We start from the raw sequence: 25,503 nt of genomic DNA, 5'->3' as shown, positions 1-25,503 counted from the left end.
AGACCTATCACTAAAAGCTTCAGTCATACAAAAGTTATACTTAAATCCGAACTGGTTCTCAAGCAAATTAGTAAGATTGTCTCACCCAATGTTCAAGAAAGGCCTTTTTCCCTTTATTCAGATTACAACAACTCATTTTCAGTTATTTGAAAAGGAAATAATCTCCCAAATATCACTATTTCTAAAACAAGCCATAGAAAGTTGGTTGCAATTTCAATTTAATCCTCCAGAAACTACAGAACAAATAATGCAACAAATATTGTGGTTAAATTCAAATATACTAATTGACAAAAAAACATTTTTGAAAGAATGTTTAAAAAAGGTATAATCTTCGTAAATGACATTATCGGTAGGACTGGTGGAGTTATGTCGCACATGCAGCTAACAAAAACATATGGAAATGTCTGCTCTACCCAAAATTACAACCAAATAATTACAGCCTTACCGCAAAAGTGGAAGAGGAAAGTGGAAGGGGGAGAAAGTAAGGAACTTGTCTGTCGGCCTTGCATTAAAGAACATAATTGGTTAAGGAAAACTGTGATAAATAAAAAAGTATATCAGTTTCACTTAAGGACCAAAGGATTGACAGCCGTCCCATATAGATTGCAAAATAGTTGGGAAGAGATTTTTGACGTACCGATCCCATGGCATAGTGTTTATAAACTGACACGCAAAACGACACCGGATTCAAAAATTTGAATCTTTCAATTTAAATTATTATATAAAATTCTTGCTACCAATAGAATGTTATTTATATGGGGGATACAATCTTCCCAGCTCTGCAGATTTTGCTGTGAAGAGACAGAATCATTAGATCAATTGTTTTGGTTCTGTCCATTTGTAGCTTGTTTTTGGACACAGGTCCAGGAATGGCTAAAGGATTGCAATATTTACCTGGAGCTAACCTTGCAGATAGCATTACTGGGTGATCTGAAAAGTCATAGTCAATCGATCAATAATACTTTTAGCAAAAATGTTTATTTTTAATTCACAATCTGTAGAAGCAATGAGAATAGAAAGGTTCAGAACTTTTGTAAAACATCACAGTACGGTTGAAATATACAGTGGGGAGAACAAGTATTTGATACACTGCCGATTTTGCAGGTTTTCCTACTTACAAAGCATGTAGAGGTCTGTAATTTTTATCATAGGTACACCTCAACTGTGAGAGACGGAATCTAAAACAAAAATCCAGAAAATCACATTGTATGATTTTTAAGTAATTAATTTGCATTTTATTGCATGACATAAGTATTTGATACATCAGAAAAGCAGAACTTAATATTTGGTACAGAAACCTTTGTTTGCAATTACAGAGATCATACGTTTCCTGTAGGTCTTGACCAGGTTTGCACACACTGCAGCAGGGATTTTGGCCCACTCCTCCATACAGACCTTCTCCAGATCCTTCAGGTTTCGGGGCTGTCGCTGGGCAATACAGACTTTCAGCTCCCTCCAAATATTTTCTATTGGGTTCAGGTCTGGAGACTGGCTAGGCCACTCCAGGACCTTGAGATGCTCCTTAGTTGCCCTGGCTGTGTGTTTTGGGTCGTTGTCATGCTGGAAGACCCAGCCACGACCCATCTTCAATGCTCTTACTGAGGGAAGGAGGTTGTTGGCCAAGATCTCGCGATACATGGCCCCATCCATCCTCCCCTCAATACGGTGCAGTCGTCCTGTCCCCTTTGCAGGAAAGCATCCCCAAAGAATGATGTTTCCACCTCCATGCTTCACGGTTGGGATGGTGTTCTTGGGGTTGTACTCATCCTTCTTCTTCCTCCAAACATGGCGAGTGGAGTTTAGACCAAAAAGCTCTATTTTTGTCTCATCAGACCACATGACCTTCTCCCATTCCTCCTCTGGATCATCCAGATGGTCATTGGCAAACTTCAGACGGGCCTGGATATGCGCTGGCTTGAGCAGGGGGACCTTGCGTGCGCTGCAGGATTTTAATCCATGACGGCGTAGTGTGTTACTAATGGTTTTCTTTGAGACTGTGGTCCCAGCTCTCTTCAGGTCATTGACCAGGTCCTGCCGTGTAGTTCTGGGCTGATCCCTCACCTTCCTCATGATCATTGATGCCCCACGAGGTGAGATCTTGCATGGAGCCCCAGACCGAGGGGGATTGACCGTCATCTTGAACTTCTTCCATTTTCTAATAATTGCGCCAATAGTTGTTGCCTTCTCACCAAGCCGCTTGCCTATTGTCCTGTAGCCCATCCCATTCTTGTGCAGGTCTACAATTTTATCCCTGATGTCCTTACACAGCTCTCTGGTCTTGGCCATTGTGGAGAGGTTGGAGTCTGTTTGATTGAGTGTGTGGACAGGTGTCTTTTATACAGGTAACGAGTTCAAACAGGTGCAGTTAATACAGGTAATGAGTGGAGAACAGGAGGGCTTCTTATGGAAAAACGAACAGGACTGTGAGAGCCGGAATTCTTACTGGTTGGTAGGTGATCAAATACTTATGTCATGCAATAAAATGCAAATTAATTACTTAAAAATCATACAATGTGATTTTCTGGATTTTTGTTTTAGATTATATCTCTCACAGTTGAAGTGTACCTATGATAACAATTACAGACCTCTACATGCTTTGTAAGTAGGAAAACCTGCAAAATCGGCAGTGTATCAAATACTTGTTCTCCCCACTGTATATGGCAAATAGAAATCCTATATGGATGGTGTTAAGAAATAGATGGGAGGTATTGAATGGAGTTGAAGGATGGGACTAATAACAAATAACAACAAATAATAACAAGATAACTAATAATGTAAGCATACTGTGTCCATAATAAGTATATAGGTTGTATGTTGGGAGCTTTTGGGAAAGAGCACAGTTAGAAAGATATGGCATATAGAAGCAAACCGGATGGACATCATGAAAATGATCGGAGAGGTTGAGAGTAGAAGAAGTTCAGGAGCAAAAACAAAAAAAACAAATAAAATATAATTATTGTAAAATTGACTGTGTCCATAAGGTGTAGATAGTAAGTATAGGCTGGAAGTAGAGGCCTGGGCATTGTTGTTCACTAATTTACCCCAAGTAGGGAAAGGAGGGCGGGGTTGAAAAGTAATAAAGGGGAGTATATATATAAAAAACATGGGGGATTGGAAGTGATGCAGACAATTACATTGATAGAAGTTACAATCTATCTGCAATATTAAGCTGATCTACCCCCCCCCCCCCCCCCCCCCCCCCAAAAAAAAGAAGGTATTTTAGTTGATTAGAAATGATTAGATTTGATTAACAAATTATTGAATAGTCTGTCATTCAGATGTCTTATTATTGACAACTAATATTAGGCTATGTATTATGGCTCCGTTGTTTCAGCTTTTGAAATAATTAAGTGTTTTAATATAATAATTGTATTGTATTCATTGTTGTAGTAACTTTTGTAGTTGTATGTAATCACTTTTGATAACTTTAAGCAACTTGCCCTGTCAATAACAAGGTTAATCATGATTTTGGAAGCGATTGACAACGATTATGTCTGTATTTGCTCGCCATACTTGCACGTGTATTCACTCGCTGCCTGTCTGATTCCAGAAAATGTGTCTTAAGTGAGTAAACCATTCCATTTTCCTATATATTGCACAGCTTTGGAAGAAAACATGTGTTGTGAGACTACTAAATGTGAATAAGCCAAATGCATTTTTTTTTTGTCTAAATAAATCGTTAAGTAGTTATCTTCTAACTGTATGGCTCGTGACCTGCAACGATTTTGTCTCACTAGGAATGTAGCTCTGGTCCAGCGCGTTACTAACGCCCTGGACCAGAGCTAAGTGGAATGGAGCGTCGCTAACAACCACCTGTTTTAGCTGTGCTAATTGATGCTATTTGGACAGTGTTGGCTGCATGTTGTAAACGAATTGAATCCATTCATTTATATGCACTACAGACTTCAGACGACTACCGTGGAATCAACTGACATACTGTTTGACCTCCTGTAGAAAAGGTTGGTCTTCACGAGTTGCTAGCTAAAATATGGAAACTGAATGCTTGTTGAAATAGGCTAGCCAGTTTACCTTTTTTTGTTAGTGAGCGAGCTACAGTAGCTAGTACTTTCAAAATACGTTTCACATTGTGACAGCTTGTAACAGTCTTTAGTCTAATTAGCTAGTTGGTCCAATGGTGGACAATGGGGGTGGATTCTTTGCACATTTCAGTGTTTATTGTTCAGAAAATGCATTAGTTAGCTAAACTGTAGCCTATGACCTCTCTCCCCCTCTCTCTGTCTGTCAAGTCTCACAGAATGACCCAGGAGCAGTTGCTCTTGGGCCTGAAGAAGGATGTGCGCTCCCTGCTCATCTCAGCCAAGCAGGGCCTGACCCCAGATCAGCTGAAGCGAGATTACATCAACATGCTGGGCCACCCCATGCCCCTGAGGATCCTTGGCTTCCGCAATGTACTGGACATGATCCGGGAGATGCCCGACGTGGTGTATGTCCACTATCTGGGAGATGGCAGCATGGTATTGAAGGGTAAGTACTGAGCACTAGTCCCACTGTTGTTTCGCTGACTGTTGTGTCACAGCAAGTTTGTTTTGTCTTGAACACGTGACATTATAGGCCGAATTGTTTTGGCACACAGCATGCTATCGTTTTCATATTTGTTGACTTGAGTATAGTATGCACATTATCAGGAGAGGAAGAATATACCAGAACACAGATATCAATTCAACTCTATTCTATTCCAAGCTCAGCATACCAACCCATCTCTCCAGTGGCATACCACAGTTTCATGGAGCCCCGCAAGGTCTGAGCAAGGCCTTTTTTCAATGAGGCTGAGTGAAAATGTTGCAGTTTTACAGCAAATGTTCTGTAATTCTAAACATTTTTGCCATGGCTTATGACCTGTTCATATGCTATCTGGGGAGGGAGGGAGGAAGGGGGGGGACCTCCAGGGGGCCCCCAACCCAACATGAGTTATTTATGGGTTGGGGGCCCTCAGAGCCCGTGGGCCCTCCCGCCTTGCGGGGGTGTGTGGTACGCCAGTGCAGTCTCTCTTTCCCCATTCTGCAGCGGTGGCGGATGACGCCACCAGAGGCATCGTGGAGTTGGTGGCCAAGCAGCGCAACGCCAAGAAGGCCCCGGCTCGGCGTGGCGGTGTGGGCTTCTTCTCCCCACGCTACCAGCAGCAACACCCCATGGTCCTGCCGCGGCGTGGCCACGCTCCCCCGGCCCTGCCGGCCCAGCTCCGGGCACAGCTCCACCAGCTGCTCTCCCAGGGGGCCGTGGGCCTATCGGAGCTGGAGACAGCCTTTGCCCGCCGCTTCGGCTTCCCTTTACGCGTCAACAACTACGGCTTCTATTCCATCGTTGAGATGCTGGCGGCGGCCGCCGACCTAGTGGCGGTCACACAGAGCAGGATGGGCTCCCTGCTGTCCCTCAGGGGGGCAGGGGTGGCATCACGGATGAGGACCGGACCCATAAAGCCGCTCTTCCCACTGAAGCAGACCTTCCAAACTGTTCCTATCGTAAGGCCGATGACACAGACAAACTCAGGTTGGTTGGTCCCACAGTGAAAGATACAACTCCATTTCAAGCAGATCATGTTGAATTTAATGGATTGCGCCTCATGTACAGTACACATTGCATATATTGATTTAAAAAAATCTTTTTTTTTTTTTATATCCAGTCCCAGTAGAAAAACCCACCACAGAGTCCAGTACTGATAATCCAAAGTCCAGTACTGATAATCCAAAGTCCAGTACCCAGAATCTTGTGGCACCAGCACCAATCCCTGAGGCTGCAGTCCCTAACAGCCCAGAGGGGGACCAGGACTCTCTGCCAATGGATTACACAACACCACAGCCTGAACCTGAACCCACGCAGGACGGACAACTGTTTCAGAAGTGTGTCATCAAGGTGTGTATACTGCTGCCTTTACCTCTGTTATGTGTGTCATCAAGGTGTGTATACTGCTGCCTTTACCTCTGTTATGTGTGTCATCAAGGTGTGTATACTGCTGCCTTTACCTCTGTTATGTGTGTCATCAAGGTGTGTATACTGCTGCCTTTACCTCTGTTATGTGTGTCATCAAGGTGTGTATACTGCTGCCTTTACCTCTGTTATGTGTGTCATCAAGGTGTGTATACTGCTGCCTTTACCTCTGTTATGTGTGTCATCAAGGTGTGTATACTGCTGCCTTTACCTCTGTTATGTGCGTTCAGCCACATAGTAATAGGTTTCCCCATGATCTTGTTTTTGATTGGGTGCAAAGCCCTCCAATGTAACATTCAGACCTGCCAACATCAGGCTTACAACCAAGTTAGTGTACAGTATCTTGGGTCTGTGCTTGTGAAGCTTTAGAGCGCAAATGATAAGTCATGATTTTTAGAGAAGGGAATCGAATGTGCTTCTGAATAGTAATAGGGAAAAGTAGAATGAATGCCTTGTAGCCCCTCCCCCTTGTCATGTTTTGCCTGTGTTGATTGGCATCTGCAGCTAGAGGAGGAGCTTAGGCAGCGTATTCTGGAGAACGGGCATGCGGGCACAGTCAGTCCAGAACTAAAGGCCAAGCTTCGTCAGGTCAGTCCACTCTCAGCATGCGTCCCAAATGGCACCCTATTCCCTTTTATAGTACACTACTTTTGACCAGGGCACTATAAAGGAATAGGGTGCCATTTGGGACACATCCTGTCTCCACCCAAATGCCAAATCCATTAATCAGAAATCCATCTAATGACAGTAGAGATTCTAATACGACAAACCTTCTCTATAGGTTGTAGCCCAAAACAGCGAGGGACTATCCGTCCACGATCTCCCTGCAGAATACAAGGTAATTTATAATGTATACTGACAAATAAAATACATTCCCTTTGGAATGCCTACATACTAACCAATTCCTAATGAAGCCTAATCATTTTGCATTTTTTTCAAATCACAAAGTAGTGCTTCTTTCCAAGGTGTCTTGTATGTTGCGCTGACCTTTGTTGCCCTTATGACCCCCGGTTGACCCCAGAGGGTGTTTGGGGAGGAGCTGCCGGTGGTCCAGAGTGGCTTCCTGAGCACCACAGAGATGGTGGGTGCCCTGAGCGACACGCTCTACCTGCGGCCCGTGGTGGGTGACGAGGGCAACCACTGGATGGTCATGGACATCCAGAATTCCCCTGCACACGCAACGCCACAACAACCAGGTCTGCTACGCTCCTCTGGCTCTAACCTAGGATCAGATTACACCACTACCGATCCTAAAATTAACCATTAGTGGGGTAAACAAATATTTGACCCTAGATCAGTGGTTAGGGGGCAATCTCTGGCGCACACACAACACCTATCCACTTTATTCCTAGCCATAGATGTTAGAGTTCAGGACAATCACATTCTGATTGATTACTAACTCATTGTTATAACCAAAAAGTATAACTTTTAGTGCCCATTAAGAGTCAACAAAACAAGTATTTTGGGTCTAAGTGTGTCATGACTGATCTCAATCAATATGTCACTCTGGTATTTCTTGTGTGGTGCTGTATTGTGGTAGGAGTGGCAGAGCCAGAAGGCCCCATTGAGGGTATCAAGGCTCTGAACCCGTCAGGTACGGGCTACTACTTCAGCTGTGCGGAGTCTCCCTGGGAGGGCCGGGAGGGAGAGGGAGAGGGAGAGGGAGGCGAGGCCAACCCCGACCTGGAGGAAGACATGGAGCTCCGCATCACCACCAAGACCTTCCACCAGGTGAGCTGGAGCCTGGGGAGAGACATCTGCCTTTGGCTTGAGACAAGGGGCAGCCAGCTCCGTTCCTGGAGGGACACAACGCTTGAAAAGTCCTGATAAAATACATGAAGTGTGTAAGTGCTGGGCACGAATGGAAGATGAAAGCCTGCACCCATTGCTGCAGTTTTGCGGACAGGAAAATCTCAGTTTGTCACTGTGGTCCATTTGTTTTTGTATACTTGTTCACATGCATAATAAGAGTGTACACAAATATTCTGTTTATGGCTGCTCCCCTCAGATGGTGGATATTTACGGCTCGGTGCCGGTACGTTGTCGGCGTGGGGCGGTGGTGCCCCCGGACGCCATGCGGGGCCTTAGGCTGAGGGCCCCCACGTGCAGGGGCCCCCGGGAGCTGGTGGCCGTGCTGGTGGAGCACATGGAGTCACCCTCGAACTTCTACATCCGCTTTGATGAGAGCCAGGAGGCCCGCGCCCTGGAGAACATGATGATTGAGATGAGGTGAACAACAACAACAGCCCTCTGCTAGACTGGAGGGAGAGGGAGGAGAGGAACGTGTGGCTTCCTTGCCTCAGTGGCTGGGATTTGACATGTAGTCCAATTGGCTTATTTGGTATGAATGTGCAATAACTGTTCATATCTAGTAGTTGTCCACCATGTTACCCTCAACTATCCGGTGTGTTTTTAGATCACATGAAGGAGAAGAGACCAGGGGTGGAAGCAACTGAATGCTATGTTTCTCTTTCTGCTCGCTCCTACTCCCTCTTTCCCACCTTCTCTCCCTCCCTCCTTCTTTCCCTCCCTCCCTCCTTCTCTCTCTCCCTCCCTCCTTCTCTCTCTCCCTCCCTCCTTCTTTCCCTCCCTCCCTCCTTCTCTCTCTCCCTCCCTCCTTCTTTCCCTCCCTCCTCTCTCTCTCTCTCCCTCCCTCCTTCTTTCCCTCCCTCCAGGAGCTGCTATACCTGTCCCGAGGTGTCAGAGCGCTACAGTCTGCCGGAGCGCTACGTGCGTACGGGCCAGGTGTGCTGCGTGGCGCCCCAGGGCATCTGGTTCTACCGCGTGGTGGTTCACCGGGTCCTCAACGACACCCAGGCAGAGGTCTACTACGTGGACTTTGGAGACCTCACCACCGTCCAGAGGAGCAGCCTCAAGTTCCTCAAGTAGGATCCTGACTGTGACCAAATGGCACCCTATTTCCTATATACAGGGTTCGTAAGGTCATGAAAATCCTGGAAAAATCATAGAATTTTAAAATGGTGTTTTCCAAGACTGGAAAAGTTTTGGGAAATGATAAAATCCGTAAAGTCATGGAAATTAATTTCAAAATGTCTGTTAATGTAATTTATTTGCGCACATTATCATATCAGCTAGGATCGGAATGACACTTTAGCGCGTCTGTGTTTGCTCAAGGAGAGAGAGACAGTCGGACATTGCAGTAGCATGTAGGCCTATAAAATATGATAGAGAACAGACTAATAACTAGGTAGCCAATTCAAAACATATCTTGTACCCTCTAATTAACTGTTAACCTATTATTAGCGTGTATTCATTTTTTCATCAGGTCCCAAAAAACTTTCCACCGACAATCGCGAATAAGGCCATCAAAAGTTAATTTACTTTTTCTAACGATTTAAATGATTATTTTTGACGAAACGAACAATTCACATCGCCATTGTATTAGTTGGGATTCGGTTCAATTGCGGTGAATCGAATCATGTGAATCAAAATAATAATTTGTGAATCGCAAAAAGTTATTTTAGTAAAAAATATTTCTAGCCTTTCTTTTGGATTATGTGGCTTCAAAACTTGTTTTTTTAGATACTTCCAGTTGATTTGGGGCATCCAATGTATGGGACATTGCAACTCAATAAATGCTAGTCAGCCTGCAAAGTAAACACTTCTAAGGTAGCTAAGATGCATAGCTAAGCTACATTTCCTGAAGACCATTTTTTGGTCTGGCTTCAGCTGAATAAAAAGATTTGTAGCCTACCATAGCCATTTGATCTTTGATATTTTGAATCAGCTAATTATTTCATAAGGCATAAAACGTATTTGGTTGTAATGTTATACATGAAGGGTGGTCAACCATCCTCCAGGAGAGCTAATGGGTGTGCAGGCTTTTATTCCAGTCCCCCTCTAAAACCACATTTTAGAAAATTAGCTCAACTGGACTTTGATAAATTGGCTCTGACGTGTTTGAGCAGGGCTTGATCAAAAGCCTGCACACCCAGTAGCTCTCCAGACTGAGGGTTGACCACATGTGTTTCATACAATTGTCTAACAGGTATTCTACTTTGTGGGGGGTTAAGTGCCTTGCACAATGACAGGAGATGGTACATGGGATCAGAGAGCAGCCTCCCAGTGTCGAGACCACAGTACACCATTTTTTAAATACGTACATAGAGGCGGCGCTAATTGTTGGTCATGGAAATTTGGTTAAAAGTCATGGAATTCCATCTGTTAAAATGTGTATGAACCCTGTATATAGTGCATTACTTTTGACCAGCACTTGGTGCCATTTGGGACGAAGCCCCTGTCCACAACCAACCCATTGCCCCTTCCCTGTGGCACTAGATCTGAGAGGACTGGATAGGTAGTGCACTGAAAAGGGAATAGGGTGTCATTTGGGACGTAGACATTGTTTTCCTTTCTTTTGCCCAGGCTAATCAACAGCTGTAGAATTGAGAAGAAAGGTATTGGAAGTGAATGTCTGATGTCCCCATGTGTTGACTGATGTGTTGCTCTGTGCAAGGTGGTAACAGAAGGAGTGTTGTCTATCCCCTTCAGGTCTTGTTACTCAGAGCTCCCAGCACAAGCAGTCCCCTCATCACTGGCTGGAATCAAGCCTTTCGGTGTAAGACCTTCTACGCTACTGTTTACACAATCTACCATCCCCGGATCCATATTCATGAATTAATAAAGTGTCTTGAGTATGATTACTGATCTAGGATCAGACCCCCCCCCCCCCCCATATAGTATCAAACCAATCTTATATCCGTACTACTTCTCTGAGACGCTTAATACAGTCTCTGGTCTAATAACAAATGTAACCCACCCGTGTTTCTTTCCTCCCAGGGCAGCTGGAGTGCCAACGCCAAGACCTCCTTCCAGAAGCTGTGTTGTGAACGCACCCTGGTGGCAGCCCTGCACGGCTACCATGCCGACTTCCTGCAGCTCTTTCTGTGCGACACACACACCGAGGAGGACGTGTACATCCACAGCGCCCTGCAGGCCCAGGGCCATGGGCTCAGCTGCGCCCCTGCCGTCAGCGCAGTGGTCAGTCACATGCTGAACATGAGAGGACACTGCAGTCGCACACGCATACACACCTATCAAATTTCAAGACATTTCCCATTTAGTGATTCAATGATCCAATGCAATCTCCCATAACCTTCTCTTCATCCTATCTGTCCTCTCAGAAATGTGGCCAGTTCAACCCAGTGAGCCTCTATCTGGGCGAAGGCGTGTTCGACGAGGGGATGGAGATAGAGGACGAGGACCCCACCCTGGAGCCTTGCCCCGAAGCCACCACCACTCGCCAGCACAACACCACCCAACCCCAGCCCAAGAGCTCCCCTTGCTCCACTCACATGGTACAGAATACCCCGTCTCTCTCATGCATATTTACATTTACATTTTTTAGTCATTTAGCAGACGCTCTTATCCAGAGCGACTTACAGGAGCAATTAGGGTTAAGTGCCTTGCTCAAGGACACACCGACAGATTTTTCACCTAGTCAGCTCGGGGATTAGAACCAGCGACCTTTCGGTTACTGGCACAACGCTCTTAACCACTAAGCTACCTGCCGCACACGCACATAGACAACACCCTGTCTCTCACTGTAGCATTCTCTCCTCCAATAACACTGTCCACATAGCAGTCCCAGCGTTAGTAGTTAGTAGCAGTCCCAGCGTTAGTAGTTAGTAGCAGTCCCAGCGTTAGTAGTTAGTAGCAGTCCCAGCGTTAGTAGTTAGTAGCAGTCCCAGCGTTAGTAGTTAGTAGCAGTCCCAGCGTTAGTAGTTAGTAGCAGTCCCAGCGTTAGTAGTTAGTAGCAGTCCCAGCGTTAGTAGTTAGTAGCAGTCCCAGCGTTAGTAGTTAGTAGCAGTCCCAGTGTTAGTAGTTAGTAGCAGTCCCAGCGTTAGTAGTTAGTAGCAGTCCCAGCGTTAGTAGTTAGTAGCAGTCCCAGCGTTAGTAGTTAGTAGCAGTCCCAGTGTTAGTAGTTAGTAGCAGTCCCAGCGTTAGTAGTTAGTAGTTAGTAGCAGTCCCAACGTTAGTAGTTAGTAGCAGTCCCAGCGTTAGTAGTTAGTAGCAGTCCCAGCATTAGTAGTTAGTAGCAGTCCCAGCGTTAGTAGTTAGTAGAAGTCCCAGCGTTAGTAGTAGCCCCAGCGTTAGTAGTTAGTAGCAGTCCCAGTGTTAGTAGTTAGTAGCAGCCCCAGCGTTAGTAGTTAGTAGCAGTCCCAGCGTTAGTAGCAGTCCCAGCGTTAGTAGTTAGTAGCAGTCCCAGCGTTAGTAGTTAGTAGCAGTCCCAGCGTTAGTAGTTAGTAGCAGCCCCAGCGTTAGTAGTTAGTAGCAGCCCCAGCGTTAGTAGCAGCCCCAGCGTTAGTAGTTAGTAGCAGTCCCAGCGTTAGTAGTTAGTAGCAGTCCCAGCGTTAGTAGTTAGTAGCAGTCCCAGCGTTAGTAGTTAGTAGCAGTCCCAGCGTTAGTAGTTAGTAGCAGCCCCAGCGTTAGTAGTTAGTAGCAGCCCCAGCGTTAGTAGTTAGTAGCAGTCCCAGTGTTAGTAGTTAGTAGCAGTCCCAGTGTTAGTAGTTAGTAGCAGTCCCAGTGTCAGTAGTTAGTAGCAGTCCCAGCGTTAGTAGTTAGTAGCAATACCAGCGTTAGTAGTTAGTAGCAGCCCCAGTGTTAGTAGTTAGTAGCAGTCCCAGTGTTAGTAGTTAGTAGTTAGTAGCAGTCCCAGCGTTAGTAGTTAGTAGCAGTCCCAGCGTTAGTAGTTAGTAGCAGCCCCAGCGTTAGAAGTTAGTAGCAGTCCCAGCGTTAGTAGTTAGTAGCAGTCCCAGCATTAGTAGTTAGTAGCAGTCCCAGCGTTAGTAGTTAGTAGCAGTCCCAGCGTTAGTAGTTAGTAGCAGCCCCAGCGTTAGTTAGTAGCAGTCCCAGTGTTAGTAGTTAGTAGCAGTCCCAGCGTTAGTAGTTAGTAGCAGTCCCAGCGTTAGTTAGTAGCAGTCCCAGCGTTAGTAGTTAGTAGCAGTCCCAGCGTTAGTAGTTAGTAGCAGCCCCAGCGTTAGTTAGTAGCAGTCCCAGCGTTAGTAGTTAGTAGCAGTCCCAGCGTTAGTAGTTAGTAGCAGTCCCAGCGTTAGTAGTTAGTAGCAGACCCAGCGTTAGTAGTTAGTAGCAGTCCCAGTGTTAGTAGTTAGTAGCAGCCCCAGCATTAGTAGTTAGTAGTTTGTAGCAGTCCCAGCGTTAGTAGTTAGTAGCAGCCCCAGCGTTAGTAGTTGGTAGCAGTCCCAGCGTTAGTAGTTAGTAGAAAATCCCAGCGTTAGTAGTTAGTAGCAGCCCCAGCATTAGTAGTTAGTAGCAGCCCCAGCATTAGTAGTTAGTAGCAGCCCCAGCGTTAGTAGTTAGTAGCAGCCCCAGCGTTAGTAGTTAGTAGCAGTCCCAGCGTTAGTAGTTAGTAGCAGCCCCAGCGTTAGTAGTTAGTAGCAGTCCCAGCGTTAGTAGTTAGTAGCAGTCCCAGCGTTAGTAGTTAGTAGCAGCCCCAGCATTAGTAGTTAGTAGTTTGTAGCAGTCCCAGCGTTAGTAGTTAGTAGCAGCCCCAGCGTTAGTAGTTGGTAGCAGTCCCAGCGTTAGTAGTTAGTAGAAAGTCCCAGCGTTAGTAGTTAGTAGCAGCCCCAGCATTAGTAGTTAGTAGCAGCCCCAGCGTTAGTAGTTAGTAGCAGCCCCAGCGTTAGTAGTTAGTAGCAGTCCCAGCGTTAGTAGTTAGTAGCAGCCCCAGCGTTAGTAGTTAGTAGCAGTCCCAGCGTTAGTAGTTAGTAGCAGTCCCAGCGTTAGTAGTTAGTAGCAGTCCCAGCGTTAGTAGTTAGTAGCAGTCCCAGCGTTAGTAGTTAGTAGCAGTCCCAGCGTTAGTAGTTAGTAGCAGTCCCAGCGTTAGTAGCAGCCCCAACATTAGTAGTTAGTAGCAGTCCCAGTGTTAGTAGTTAGTAGCAGCCCCAGCGTTAGTAGTTAGTAGCAGCCCCAGCGTTAGTAGTTAGTAGCAGTCCCAGCGTTAGTAGCAGTCCCAGCGTTAGTAGTTAGTAGCAGTCCCAGCGTTAGTAGTTAGTACCAGTCCCAGCGTTAGTAGTTAGTAGCAGTCCCAGCGTTAGTAGTTAGTAGCAGTCCCAGCGTTAGTAGTTAGTAGCAGTCCCAGTGTTAGTAGTTAGTAGCAGTCCCAGCGTTAGTAGTTAGTAGCAATCCCAGCGTTAGTAGTTAGTAGCAGTCCCAGCGTTAGTAGTTAGTAGCAGTCCCAGCGTTAGTAGTTAGTAGCAGTCCCAGCGTTAGTAGTTAGTAGCAGTCCCAGCGTTAGTAGTTAGTAGCAGCCCCAGCGTTAGTAGTTAGTAGCAGCCCCAGCGTTAGTAGTTAGTAGCAGCCCCAGCGTTAGTAGTTAGTAGCAGTCCCAGCGTTAATAGCAGTCCCAGCATTAGTAGTTAGTAGTTTGTAGCAGTCCCAGTGTTAGTAGCAGTCCCAGCGTTAGTAGCAGTCCCAGCGTTAGTAGTTAGTAGCAGCCCCAGCGTTAGTAGTTGGTAGCAGTCCCAGCGTTAGTAGTTAGTAGCAGTCCCAGCGTTAGTAGTTAGTAGCAGCCCCAGCGTTAGTAGTTAGTAGCAGCCCCAGCGTTAGTAGTTAGTAGCAGTCCCAGCGTTAGTAGTTAGTAGCAGTCCCAGCGTTAGTAGTTAGTAGCAGTCCCAGCGTTAGTAGTTAGTAGCAGCCCCAGCGTTAGTAGTTAGTAGCAGTCCCAGCGTTAGTAGTTAGTAGCAGTCCCAGCGTTAGTAGTTAGTAGCAGTCCCAGCGTTAGTAGTTAGTAGCAGTCCCAGCGTTAGTAGTTAGTAGCAGTCCCAGCGTTAGTAGTTAGTAGCAGTCCCAGCGTTAGTAGCAGCCCCAGTGTTAGTAGCAGTCCCAGTGTTAGGTGTTAGTAGCAGTCCCAGTGTTAGGTGTTAGTAGCAGTCCCAGTGTTAGTAGTTAGTAGCAGTCCCAGCGTTAGTAGTTAGTAGCAGTCCCAGCGTTAGTAGTTAGTAGCAGCCCCAGCGTTAGTAGTTAGTAGCAGTCCCAGCGTTAGTAGTTAGTAGCAGTCCCAGCGTTAGTAGTTAGTAGCAGTCCCAGCGTTAGTAGTTAGTAGCAGTCCCAGCGTTAGTAGTTAGTAGCAGTCCCAGCGTTAGTAGTTAGTAGCAGTCCCAGCGTTAGTAGCAGCCCCAGTGTTAGTAGTTAGTAGCAGTCCCAGTGTTAGTATTTAGTAGCAGTCCCAGTGTTAGTAGTTAGTAGCAGTCCCAGTGTTAGTATTTAGTAGCAGTCCCAGCGTTAGTATTTAGTAGCAGTCCCAGCGTTAGTATTTAGTAGCAGTCCCAGTGTTAGTAGTTAGTAGCAGTCCCAGTGTTAGTAGTTAGTAGCAGTCCCAGTGTTAGTATTTAGTAGCAGTCCCAGCGTTAGTAGTTAGTAGCAGTCCCAGCGTTAGTAGCAGCCCCAGTGTTAGTAGTTAGTAGCAGTCCCAGTGTTAGTATTTAGTAGCAGTCCCAGTGTTAGTAGTTAGTAGCAGTCCCAGCGTTAGTAGTTAGTAGCAGTCCCAACGTTAGTAGTTAGAAGCAGTCCCAGCGTTAGTAGTTAGTAGCAGTCCCAGTGTTAGTAGCAGTCCCAGCGTTAGTAGTTAGTAGCAGTCCCAGCGTTAGTAGTTAGTAGCAGTCTCAGTGTTAGTAGTTAGTAGCAGTCCCAGCGTTAGTAGTTAGTAGCAGTCCCAGCGTTAGTAGCAGTCCCAGCGTTAGTAGTTAGTAGCAGTCCCAGCGTTAGTAGTTAGTAGCAGTCCCAGCGTTAGTAGTTAGAAGCAGTTCCAGCGTTTGTAGCAGTCCCAGCGTTAGTAGTTAGAAGCAGTCCCAGCGTTAGTAGCAGTCCCAGCGTTAGTAGCAGTCCCAGCGTTAGTAGCAGCCCCAGCGTTAGTAGCAGTCCCATCGTTAGTAGCAGTCCCAGTGTTAGTAGCAGCCCCAGCGTTCGTAGCAGCGGGCTCCGCTCCTGCTCCTCCCTGAGTGAATTACTGCCACACTCCTTCCTCACCCATAGAGTTGAGGAGAGGGAGAAAGAGAGAGAGAATGATGGAGGGAATGAGATAGAGGGAGGGTGTGGGAGGAGAGTGAAAGTGTGGGTGGTGGGGCATATAGAGAGAGAGAGAGGCGGGGCAGAGAGAGAGAGGCAGAGAGAGAGAGGCAGTTAAAGTCGTTCTGCTGAAACGGGAAGGAGATGAATTACAGTGGTCCGTCAGGACTGTGTTAATGTGGCGAGAGCATCATCCACCCCTTATGGACACTGTACTGTGTGGAGATCTGAGGCCTGGCTGGAGTCTGGTTGACAGCCATTGATTTTATTGTCACGCATGTTACTGTGTTACTGTTTCCCATTCAAGTCACAGGGAGGCGTTTTCAGCTTGAGACCTGTTTGATTTTTCGCGTTGATCAAGATCGTCTTGTCCTGGTGCATTTAGAAGAGTTGTTAGTGTTGAGTCCACAGTCTCACGACATGCAGGGAGAGAATGATTCAACACTGATGTGGTATAAGTAAGCAACCCTTTTTAAATATTACCTTGAACCGATCACTGATCTGACATAACAGGGTTCAGGAAAAGCCATTTAATAGAACCCTTGCTTATACTGAGTTTACCAAACATTAAGAACACCTTCCTAATATTAAGTTACACAGCCTCAATTCGTTGGGGCATGGACTCTACAAGGTGTCGAAAGCATTCCACAATGATGCTGGCCCATGTGGACTACAATGCTTCCCACAGTTGTGTCAAGTTGGCTTGATGTCCTTTGGGTGGTGGATCATTCTTGATACACTCGGGAAACTGTTGAGCGTGAAAAACCCAGCAGCATTGCTGTTCCTGACACAAACCGGTGCGCCTGGCACCTACTACCATGCCCAGTTCAAAGGCACTTAAATATTTTGTCTTGCTCTTTCACCAGCTGAATGGCACACATACACAATCCATGTCTCAAGGCATAGAAATCCTTCTTTAACCTGTCTCCTCCCATTCATCTACACTGATTGAAGTGGATTTAACAAGTGACCTCAATAAGAATCAACTGCATTCACCTGGTCAGTCTATGACATGGAAAGAGCAGGTGTTCTTAAAGTTTTGTACACTGTGTGTACAGTGGGGGAAAAAAGTATTTAGTCAGCCACCAATTGTGCAAGTTCTCCCACTTAAAAAGATGAGAGGCCTGTAATTTTCATCATAGGTACACGTCAACTATGACAGACAAATTGAGGAAAAAAAATTCTGAAGATCACATTGTAGGATTTTTTATGGTGGAAAATAAGTGTTTGGTCACCTACAAACAAGCAAGATTTCTGGCTCTCACAGACCTGTAACTTCTTCTTTAAGAGGCTCCTCTGTCCTCCACTCGTTACCTGTATTAATGGCACCTGTTTGAACTTGTTATCAGTATAAAAGACACCTGTCCACAACCTCAAACAGTCACACTCCAAACTCCACTATGGCCAAGACCAAAGAGCTGTCAAAGGACACCAGAAACAAAATTGTAGACCTGCACCAGGCTAGGAAGACTGAATCTGCAATAGGTAAGCAGCTTGGTTTGAAGAAATCAACTGTGGGAGCAATTATTTGGATGATCCAGAAGAGGATTGGGAGAATGTCATATGGTCAGATGAAACCAAAATATAACTTTTTGGTAAAAACTCAACTCGTCAGGTTTGGAGGACAAAGAATGCTGAGTTGCATCCAAAGAACACCATACCTACTGTGAAGCATGGGGGTGGAAACATCATGCTTTGGGGCTGTTTTTCTGCAAAGGGACCAGGATGACTGATCCGTGTAAAGGAAAGAATGAATGGGGCCATGTATCGTGAGATTTTGAGTGAAAACCTCCTTCCATCAGCAAGGGCATTGAAGATGAAACGTGGCTGGGTCTTTCAGCATGACAATGATCCCAAACACACCGCCCGGGCAACGAAGGAGTGGCTTCATAAGAAGCATTTCAAGGTCCTGGAGTGGCCTAGCCAGTCTCCAGATCTCAACCCCATAGAAAATCTTTGGAGGGAGTTGAAAGTCCGTGTTGCCCAGCGACAGCCCCAAAACATCACTGCTCTAGAGGAGATCTGCATGGAGGAATGGGCCAAAATACCAGCAACAGTGTGTGAAAACCTTGTGAAGACTTACAGAAAATGTTTGACCTGTGTCATTGCCAACAAAGGGTATATAACAAAGTATTGAGAAACTTTTGTTATTGACCAAATACTTATTTCCCACCATAATTTGCAAATAAATTCATTAAAAATCCTACAATGTGATTTTCTTTAAAAAAAATAGTTGACGTGTACCTATGATGAAAATTACAGGCCTCTCTCATCTTTTTAAGTGGGAGAACTTGCACAATTGGTGGCTGACTAAATACTTTTTTCCCCCACTGTACAGTTGTGGTCAAACGTTTTCAGAATGACACAAGTATTGGTCTTCACAAAGTTTGCTGCTTCAGTGTTTTTAGATATTTTTGTCAGATGTTACTATGGTATACTGAAGTATAATTACAAGCATTCCATAAGTGTCAAAGGCTTTTATTGACAATTACATTAAGTTTATGCAAAGAGTCAATATTTGCAGTGTTGACCCTTATTTTTCAAGACCTCTGCAATCCGCCCTGGCATGCTGTCAATTAACTTCTGGGCCACATCCTGACTGATCACAGCCCATTCTTGCATAATCAATGCTTGGAGTTTGTCAGAATTTGTGGGGTTTTGTTTGTCCACCCGCCTCTTGAGGATTGATCACAAGTTCTCAATGGGATTAAGGTCTGGGGAGTTTCCTGGCCATGGACCCACAAAATTCGATGTTTTGTTCCCTGAGCCACTTAGTTATCACTTTTGCCTTATGGCAAGGTGCTCCATCATGCTGGAAAAGGCATTGTTTGTCACCAAACTGTTCTTGGATGGTTAGGAGAAGTTGCTCTCGGAGGATGTGTTGGTACCATTCTTTATTCATGGCTGTGTTCTTAGGAAAAATTTTGAGTGAGCCCACTCCCTTGGCTGAGAAGCAACCCCACACATGAATGGTCTCAGGATGTTTTACTGTTGGCATGACACAGGACTGATGGTAGCGCTCACCTTGTCTTCTCCGGACAAGCTTTTTTCCGGATGCCCCAAACAATCGGAAAGGGGATTCATCAGAGAAAATGACTTTACCCCAGTCCTCAGCAGTCCAATCCCTGTACCTTTTGCAGAATATCAGTCTGTCCCTGATGTTTTTCCTGGAGAGAAGTGGCTTCTTTACTGCCCTTCTTGACACCAGGCCATCCTCCAAAAGTATTTGCCTCACTGTGCGTGCAGATGCACTCACACCAGCCTGCTGCCATTCCTGAGCAAGCTCTGCACTGGTGGTGCCCCGATTCCGCAGCTGAATCAACTTTAGGAGACGGTCCTGGTGCTTGCTGGACTTTCTTGGGCGCCCTGAAGCCTTCTTCACAACAATTGAACCTCTCTCCTTGAAGATCTTGATGATCCGATAAATGGTTGATTTAGGTGCAATCTTAATAGCAGCAATATCCTTGCCTGTGAAGCCCTTTTTGTGCAAAGCAATGATGACGGCACGCGTTTCCTTGCAGATAACCATGGTTAACAGAGGAAGAACAATGATTTCAAGCACCACCCTCCTTTTAAAGCTTCCAGTCTGTTATTCTAACTCAATCAGCATGACAAAGTGATCTCCAGCCTTGTCCTCGTCAACACTCTGACCTGTGTTAACGAGAGAATCACTGACATGATGTCAGCTGGTCCTTTTGTGGCAGGGCTGAAATGCAGTGGAAATGTTTTTTGGGGATTAAGTTCATTTTCATGGCAAAGAGGGACTTTGCAATTAATTGCAATTCATCTGATCACTCTTCATAACATTCTGGAGTATATGCAAATTGCCATCATAAAAACTGAGGCAGCAGACTTTGTGAAAATTAATATTTGTCATTCTCAAAACTTTTGACCACGACTGTATATCCCAGCGTGTTATCTCTCTCTCTTTCTCTCTCTCATATCGTGTTGTATTAGTGATTTCTTCAAGGATAGGAGGGAAGAAGGATGCATTTGTAATGTGCAGTAGTCAAGTAATGGATGTGTATTATAGGCCCCTAACCTCGTGGGGGAAGAGGAAGATCTGCCTGACCTCCCGGCACTGGAGTTCATCGAGGTCAACTCCACAGCCCAGGTATGACCTTTGACCCCTCCCCCCCTCCGTACACCATCTTATAAGAACATTGTTCTAGCATAGCCGAATAAGGAAGCAAGACTTTTTTTCCTTCTGTTTTTTCCTGGTTCAATGAACTAAGTAGACCAGACCCAGATGCTATCGCATTGATGTCTATTGGAGACACACCCATTTTTCTCAATGGTAAATGGCCTGAGTGACCTATCTTCATTTATCCACCGTCTTTGGTTCTAGAACATGGTGACGTTATAAGACCATGTTATAATGTGTGTAATTAGACTGGTCCTATATATGTGTGCTGTCTCTCCAACTCCTATGGTCAATCGTGATAAGACCGCACAAACAGACCTGGAACGAGGCTAATGTAGAATGTAACTGGGATTAAAAAAGGAATGATCTAATGTTGCATGTTTGTGTTTCTCCAGGTGGGCCTGAAGGCCAACCCGTTTGCTGCTCTGCAGAGTAAGGACCCGCTGCTGCTGTGCTGTAGTGACTGGGACCAGGGCTGGACACCCAACGCCCCTGCCCCAGAGGTGGTACAGCCCAAGGCAGACCTGATTAACCATGGAGACACAGCTAATGTAAGGACAGAGGCCAGACTTTTGGCCACAGAAAATACTGCATTCTTTTTTTTGGTTGTCGACTGAAAAGAAAATGACTGAACAGTCCCAACTAGACTGTATAATATTCTACCTGAGGTCCAGTTGTTTGCGTCGTTATTTGGCAATGTGCGTAACGCCACTAAGCAGCTGGTAAGAACTAATTTCATTGGAAAGCAATTGCAGTCTGCAGTCTGACCTCCTGTTGTCATGTTTGTTACGCATTAGATCTCTCCCCGGACGCACTGCGGTCAGACTGCAGACTTCATTGTTTGTTAATTGGAAGAAGATGAGAACAATTCCTCTCCCCCGATGTTCTCATTTCTGAACTCATTAACCAAAAGACTCCATGCTGGGGGGAAAAAGCCTGTTTGTGCCAATTTCCTGGGAGAGGAACAAAATAAAACAACACAAATTAGGAACTTTGAGATTGGGTTTTATTTCCATTGATTTGGATTTTGTTTTCACATTCTTCTAAATTAAGTCTTTATTAATGCTGCATGCTGTGTGATTGCATTGCTGGTGCCTAAAATATGGATTTGATTTAGCCAGTTGTGTTCCTATGATTTGGTGCTTTTCGAAGTCCCAGTCAATGCATGAATTAACCTCCTTACCCTTTCTCTCCCCCAGATGCTTCAGCCCCCCCCTCCTTCACCTAGTGCCGGTGCCAGTGAGCTGAAGCAGCCATGGCATGTAAATGATGGAGGGGCTGTGCCCCCAGTATCCCTCATGCCCGCTGTGCCCCCACAGCCCTCCACTCTGAAAACCCTGAGCCTCCAGACCCCCGGACTGATGCAGACCCAGAGTGCTCCATACGGTACGGTTAACATATCTCACACATACACACACAGTAAACAAACCATTACACACACACACACACACACACACACACACACACACACACAATGCAGTAAACATTTTATGCACACACACACACACACACACACAGGGGTTAGCCGGAGCGCTGATGATGCTAGAGAAACGCAATGTAATTCCACACTAGTGGATGGCCCTGCACAGAGAAACTGACACTGATCCAATTAGACCTGTTACCATAGCTATTTGCCCAAATTGTGTTACCTAATTGCATAATGATATTGATACACTGTTACAGTGCAGTGGTTTTGGTTAAGCTGTGAACAAAAGACCTGAACAGGCCATGGAAATACAACAAGCAGGCTGAGCTTTACACATAATATACTGTTGTTCAGCAGCAGTACTGCATCTATATGTCTCGCTGTAATATGAATTTTGGGACAGATCCTAACTTGAGATGCTTAAGCATAGTATGCATACCTCTTGACTTTTATAGAAATCGTGCATTGATGTCTGTTGGAGACTAATGCAAAGATGCTGTTTTGGTTGCGGATCTTAAGTTAGGATTCTGACTCATGGAAGATGTATGCATTAATGAGGTGTTTCCTGTGTTGTCTAGGTACATCCATGTTCCCTCTGTTTGGGATGGGGGACGTGCTGCGTGTCACCTCGCCCTTCGCCCTGGGCCCGGCCGCCCGTCTGGCTACCGGCACTGGTTCCCACCTCCTCAACTGGTACCCTCACAAAATGGCCTGAACACACACACACACACACACACACACTTCCTCAATACACAACTGGTCAAACCAGCATTATCCTATTATGTGCACACATGATCCTCACCTGTTAGAATTATGTTAGCTACCTACAGTCGTCCTCTTTTAGGTTTCTTGGTTTGATATTAATGTCATGTAGACTTCTCCCATGTTTTCGCTAACACTACAAGGAATGTGTGCAGAGTCGATCGCTCCTTCTTCGAAATAGAAAATAATCGGAAAGCTTGTTTTGTAGAACTTTGAGTTGGGTTTTTAGCGCTTACGTTTTCTTTTATGCCATTAGGTAGGCTTTGATATGTTTCATGTATTTCATATTGTAATGACCGGGTAAGTTTCCTTATTTTCTACCAGTTGCCTGTTTAACTGCTCAGCAGGTTAGTTTTCTTAGGGGACGGGGGAGTTTCGAAATGACACTTATGAAACAGAAAGAAATAATGCAGGAAAATGTCATTTTATTTTTTGAAAATAAACCAAATTGACAACTTGTATACCCATGGAGATCTTTAATTTGATTTCACGTTCACACGGAATAGGAACGGTACAGTAGTTCTATCATTCTTACCTTTGACCTTTTTGTTCTACTTTGGCCATTGTCAGGTGCAAACTTCACACTGGTTGCAAATGCTTAAAATCTTGTCCCACCAGATACGCCCACACATCGAGGTCAAGTGGCACACAAATGACAGAAAAGCTTTTGAAATGGGCGATGTACTGTGGACAGCACTACACAAACCTGTTGCAAAAGTACTGTGGACAGCACTACACAAACCTGTTTCAAAAGTACTGTGGACAGCACTACACAAACCTGTTGCAAAAGTACTGTGGACAGCACTACACAAACCTGTTGCAAAAGCGCGGTCCTTTTTGTTTACCATTTCAAAACCTGTTCTTCTATTTGTGCCAAATGAATGGTGACCCCAGGTAGTCGTTATGAGCGTGAAGAGGTGGTCAGGATCTAAAAAAACGAGAGGAGAAAGCAGCCTGTTATCCTCCATCGCCCCCTCTCTCCCAGCCAAGGCTGCCCCCACCCATCTCCTCCCTGTGTGTCCATAACATCTAACGGAACCTAACCCCCCCCAACCACCAATCCACTGAATCATCGCTTTACTCACTCGCCCCCCTCTTTTATTCAAATAAGACGTTACATCGGGCCTACAGCGTGTTGAGGTGTACTCGGAGAGAGGACGAATAATCCTGGGACATGATGGAAAAAACTATAAATAAAAGAGCAACTCGCAGCGCCGCGCCAAATGCTCGTCTGCATCAGGCCGTGAGTGAGCCGAATTGACGACTTGTTTCCCTATGACTAAACTACTCTGCCTCATCAGGAAACACCACCCACTCACCCCTGTACACCGCTGTATCTAAACATGTTCCCCCTGTCAAAACAAGCACTATCAGAGGACACGGGGGAATTATAAAAACAGGACGTTGTCTTCTACTGAGGTGCTGCCCATGCCAGTGTCACGACTAGACCCCCGTCCTTCATTTTGGATCCAGATGACATGGCGAGCCAGGGGTTCGGAGTCCTTGGATGTGAGGTGTCCTTGGATCCTCACTGGCCCCTGTGCACTGAATTCTGCCAATTAGCCTATTAAAGGGTTCGTTAATGAGCCCTGCTCCAGCAGTATTGTAGGAGACCTGGACATTTAGAAGGCCAGAGCAGGGAGAATATACGCTGCCTCATTGCAGCTCAAAGGGGGGCGGGCAGCACAGAAACTAGAATTAGGAACGGAAAGCATAAGTTATGGTACTGTATAGCAGTGGTCTTAAACCTCTGGTCTGTGGACCAGTACCTTTCCCAGAGATGTTAGGTCCCTGGCCTGAGATGGTGAGCTGACACCAATTTAGTCAGTTCTTAAGTGTTCACTTCAATGCAAGTCTTCCTCCAAGGAGGGAGGGGCCATAGCTTGCTGGTTAAGAAACCATTTAATATCTGCTTTATCCTCGGCTTCTCAGTCTGACTGGTCACTGGTTGATTGAAAATAACCTAGAGTATACAGTGCTTTCAGATTGAAATGCATTCCAGTTGACTCATGAAGCTGGTTGAGAGAATGCCAAGAGTGTGCAAAGCTGTCTTCAAGGCAAAGGGTGGCTATTTGAATATATACTTTTTTATTTACTACATGATTCCATATGTGTTATTTCATAGTTTTGATGTCTTCACTATTATTCTCCAATGTAGAAAATAGTAATAGTAGGGTGTCCAAACTTTTGACTGGTACTGTACGTGTTCACCCCTGAATCAATCATTTGTAGAAGCACCTTTGGCAGCGATTACAGATTACAGTCTTTTTGGGTAAGTGTCTAAGAGCTTTCCACACCTGGGTTGTGCAACATTTGCCCATTATTATTTTCAAAATTGTTCAAGCTCTGTCAAATTGGTTGTTGTTTATTGGTAGATAATGATTTAAAGGTCTCGCCATAGATTTTAAGTCAACTTTAACTTGACCGCTGAGGAACATTCACGGTCTTCTTGGTAAGCAATTCTAGTGTAGATTTGAACTGGGTTTGGGAAACCCTGCGATAGACAATCTAAAGCAGGGCTTTCCAACCCTGTTCCTGGAAAGCTACTGTCCTGTAGGTTTACACCAGGGCACTTCAACCCTGTTGAAACAAAAACCTACAGGAGGATTGCTCTCCAGGAACAGGGTTTGAGCGAAGACCTACAGGAGGGTTGCTCTCCAGGAACAGGATTGGAGAGCCCTGGTGTAAACCTACAGGAGGGTAGCTCTCCAGGAACAGGGTTGGAGAGCCCTGGTGTAAACCTACAGGAGGGTAGCTCTCCAGGAACAGGGTTGGAGAGCCCTGGTGTAAACCTACAGGAGGGTAGCTCTCCAGGAACAGGGTTGGAGAGCCCTGATGTAAACCTACAAGGTGGTAGCTCTCCAGGAACAGGGTTGGAGAGCCCTGGTGTAAACCTACAGCAGGGTAGCTCTCCAGGAACAGGGTTGGAGAGCCCTGGTGTAAACCTACAGGAGGGTAGCTATCCAGGAACAGGGTTGGAGAGCCCTGGTGTAAACCTACAGGAGGCTAGCTCTCCAGGAACAGGGTTGGAGAGCCCTGGTGTAAACCTACAGGAGGGTAGCTCTTGCACCTTTGTACTATGAGCTAGTCGCCAGTGCCACCCCCTCCTCCTGTTCACAATGGTACTCCAAGAAACCTAGCTCGTGCATATAGACCGATAGGCAAACATACGCTAAGC

General features: G+C 45.6%; 1 protein-coding gene across 1 annotated transcript; it reads left to right on the top strand.

Annotated features, from left to right (window-relative positions):
- Positions 1-4,256: 4,256 nt before the first annotated feature.
- Positions 4,257-22,278, top strand: tdrd5 (tudor domain containing 5; the record flags this gene model as incomplete). Its single annotated transcript, XM_084171011.1, has 16 exons — positions 4,257-4,485; positions 5,026-5,508; positions 5,642-5,871; positions 6,451-6,534; positions 6,728-6,784; positions 6,968-7,142; positions 7,487-7,677; positions 7,955-8,175; positions 8,622-8,831; positions 10,459-10,525; positions 10,747-10,947; positions 11,091-11,264; positions 20,027-20,107; positions 20,533-20,688; positions 21,346-21,523; positions 22,142-22,278. The coding sequence occupies 16 exons, from the start codon at positions 4,257-4,259 to the stop codon at positions 22,276-22,278; spliced, it is 2,874 nt and encodes a 957-aa protein (XP_084027137.1).
- Positions 22,279-25,503: the final 3,225 nt, after the last annotated feature.

This window comes from Coregonus lavaretus, assembly GCF_964263955.1.
Source record: "Coregonus lavaretus genome assembly, chromosome: 11".
Taxonomy (NCBI): domain Eukaryota; kingdom Metazoa; phylum Chordata; class Actinopteri; order Salmoniformes; family Salmonidae; genus Coregonus; species Coregonus lavaretus.
This window is presented reverse-complemented; position numbering and strand designations above follow the sequence as displayed.